The 1285-nt window shown below is 47.4% G+C and overlaps 1 protein-coding gene across 1 annotated transcript; it reads left to right on the top strand.

The window, feature by feature from the left end:
- Nucleotides 1-317: 317 nt before the first annotated feature.
- On the top strand, nucleotides 318-884 carry Tsp_14922 (conserved hypothetical protein). The gene is made up of 3 exons (XM_003366622.1): nucleotides 318-480; nucleotides 505-658; nucleotides 683-884. The coding sequence occupies exons 1-3, from the start codon at nucleotides 318-320 to the stop codon at nucleotides 882-884; spliced, it is 519 nt and encodes a 172-aa protein (XP_003366670.1).
- Nucleotides 885-1285: the final 401 nt, after the last annotated feature.

The following is a 1285-nucleotide window of genomic DNA, read 5'->3' as shown; positions in this document are numbered from 1 at the left end:
TTGCGAACGCAATGATGAGAAAAATCTTCTTCAATTTTAGTAGACGGTATTTTCGATTCCCTCAAACGCATTCTTAACTGCTCATACGCGATTGCCTTCCTTGACCAATCGAACGTGAACCATCAAAACAGTCGATTATTCGTCGACATCGATTATTTAATTGGTGGTACACACAGGTGGCTTTGATTTCGGCAGAAGCCTGTACATAGTTTCTCTGCTTCTGTCTGCTTCGACCCAGCACGCCTGCCAACGCCACTTTTTCAATTGACCGGACCAATCGTTCCCAGTAGCTCCCGCACCAAGGAGCTCAGTCATTGATGAATTCCCACTCTATTACTTTATGTGTCAAGAAGCACGTTCTCACACTTTTGATTGAGGAATTGGAGTCAGCAACTTGTTGGCTTGATGGAACGTCCGGGATTTTGATGGCGCAGGTTCAGCACTCAGGTGGATACTCAGAAAATGTATCATGCTGGATACGTATCAATTTCCAATCATATTGAGATCAAAACCGTAGCTTTGTTGGTGCGTGCCAGCGCGTTGTGGATAAAATATGGGTAAAATGTGTTGACCCGCAGAAGTTTCTCAAACTTGCTGAAACGTGTTGGGTCGATGACGTCCTCCATGTTCCGCCTCAACGACGTGATTATAGACAGCAGTGATGTTCATCTGAGGCTTTCAGTCTCTGCTTGGCCCAGAATGCCATTGAGGTCCAGCTCTGGCCACCACACGATGTACGCAAGAAGCGTGTGCAACGGGTAGCCCCTGCTGACCAAGTCTGGTGGATTGTCTTTCATAGTACAGCGTCTCCAACAGTTGGGGGAGATCATGAATCTCCTTTACTCTGTTGGCTACGAACAGCTTCCACCGTCGTTCGTCGTTAGCCATTGTTGATTGGAAGCGCGCTTTCAAAGCATCGGTCACTGTGTGGAATGCTCATCGCCAGTTCCCTTTTCGCATAGATGATCAACCGTGAGCGCACCAGAGCCGCCATGAGTTCCAGCCGTGGTAAGCTCAGACCTTTTATCAGAGCCAGCCTTGATTCAGCCGCGATGAAACAAACCTCAGTTCGATCATCCTTGAGAACCAGACGGAGGTAGACCATCCATTCTTATTCCTTCTCAGATGCCTCCGCGAAGACGTACACGTCAATCATGTCATTGTCCTCCATGTGAACCTGAATACAGGCCTAATCCAAAGTGATCCATAGTAAGTCTTCCAAATTTTCTATCGAAACCAGCCACTGTCCAAGTGGTCGACGGCGTCTCATCAAATTTCTTAGTCA

This window comes from Trichinella spiralis (assembly GCF_000181795.1).
Source record: "Trichinella spiralis strain ISS 195 chromosome Unknown Scfld5707, whole genome shotgun sequence".
Classification (NCBI taxonomy): Eukaryota; Metazoa; Nematoda; class Enoplea; order Trichinellida; family Trichinellidae; genus Trichinella; species Trichinella spiralis.
The sequence above is the reverse complement of the archived record's forward strand: the minus strand, read 5'-3'. Positions and strand labels throughout refer to the sequence as shown.

What these genes read in the sequence shown, in the direction of transcription:
- Tsp_14922 (XM_003366622.1), top strand. Translation starts at nt 318, where the DNA reads ATGAATTCCCACTCTATTACTTTATGTGTCAAGAAGCACGTTCTCACA. An exon ending in AAATGTATCATGCTGGATAC is followed by an intron (nt 481 to 504) that starts GTATCAATTTCC and finishes AATCATATTGAG; the next exon opens with ATCAAAACCGTAGCTTTGTT. An exon ending in CGACGTGATTATAGACAGCA is followed by an intron (nt 659 to 682) that starts GTGATGTTCATC and finishes TGAGGCTTTCAG; the next exon opens with TCTCTGCTTGGCCCAGAATG.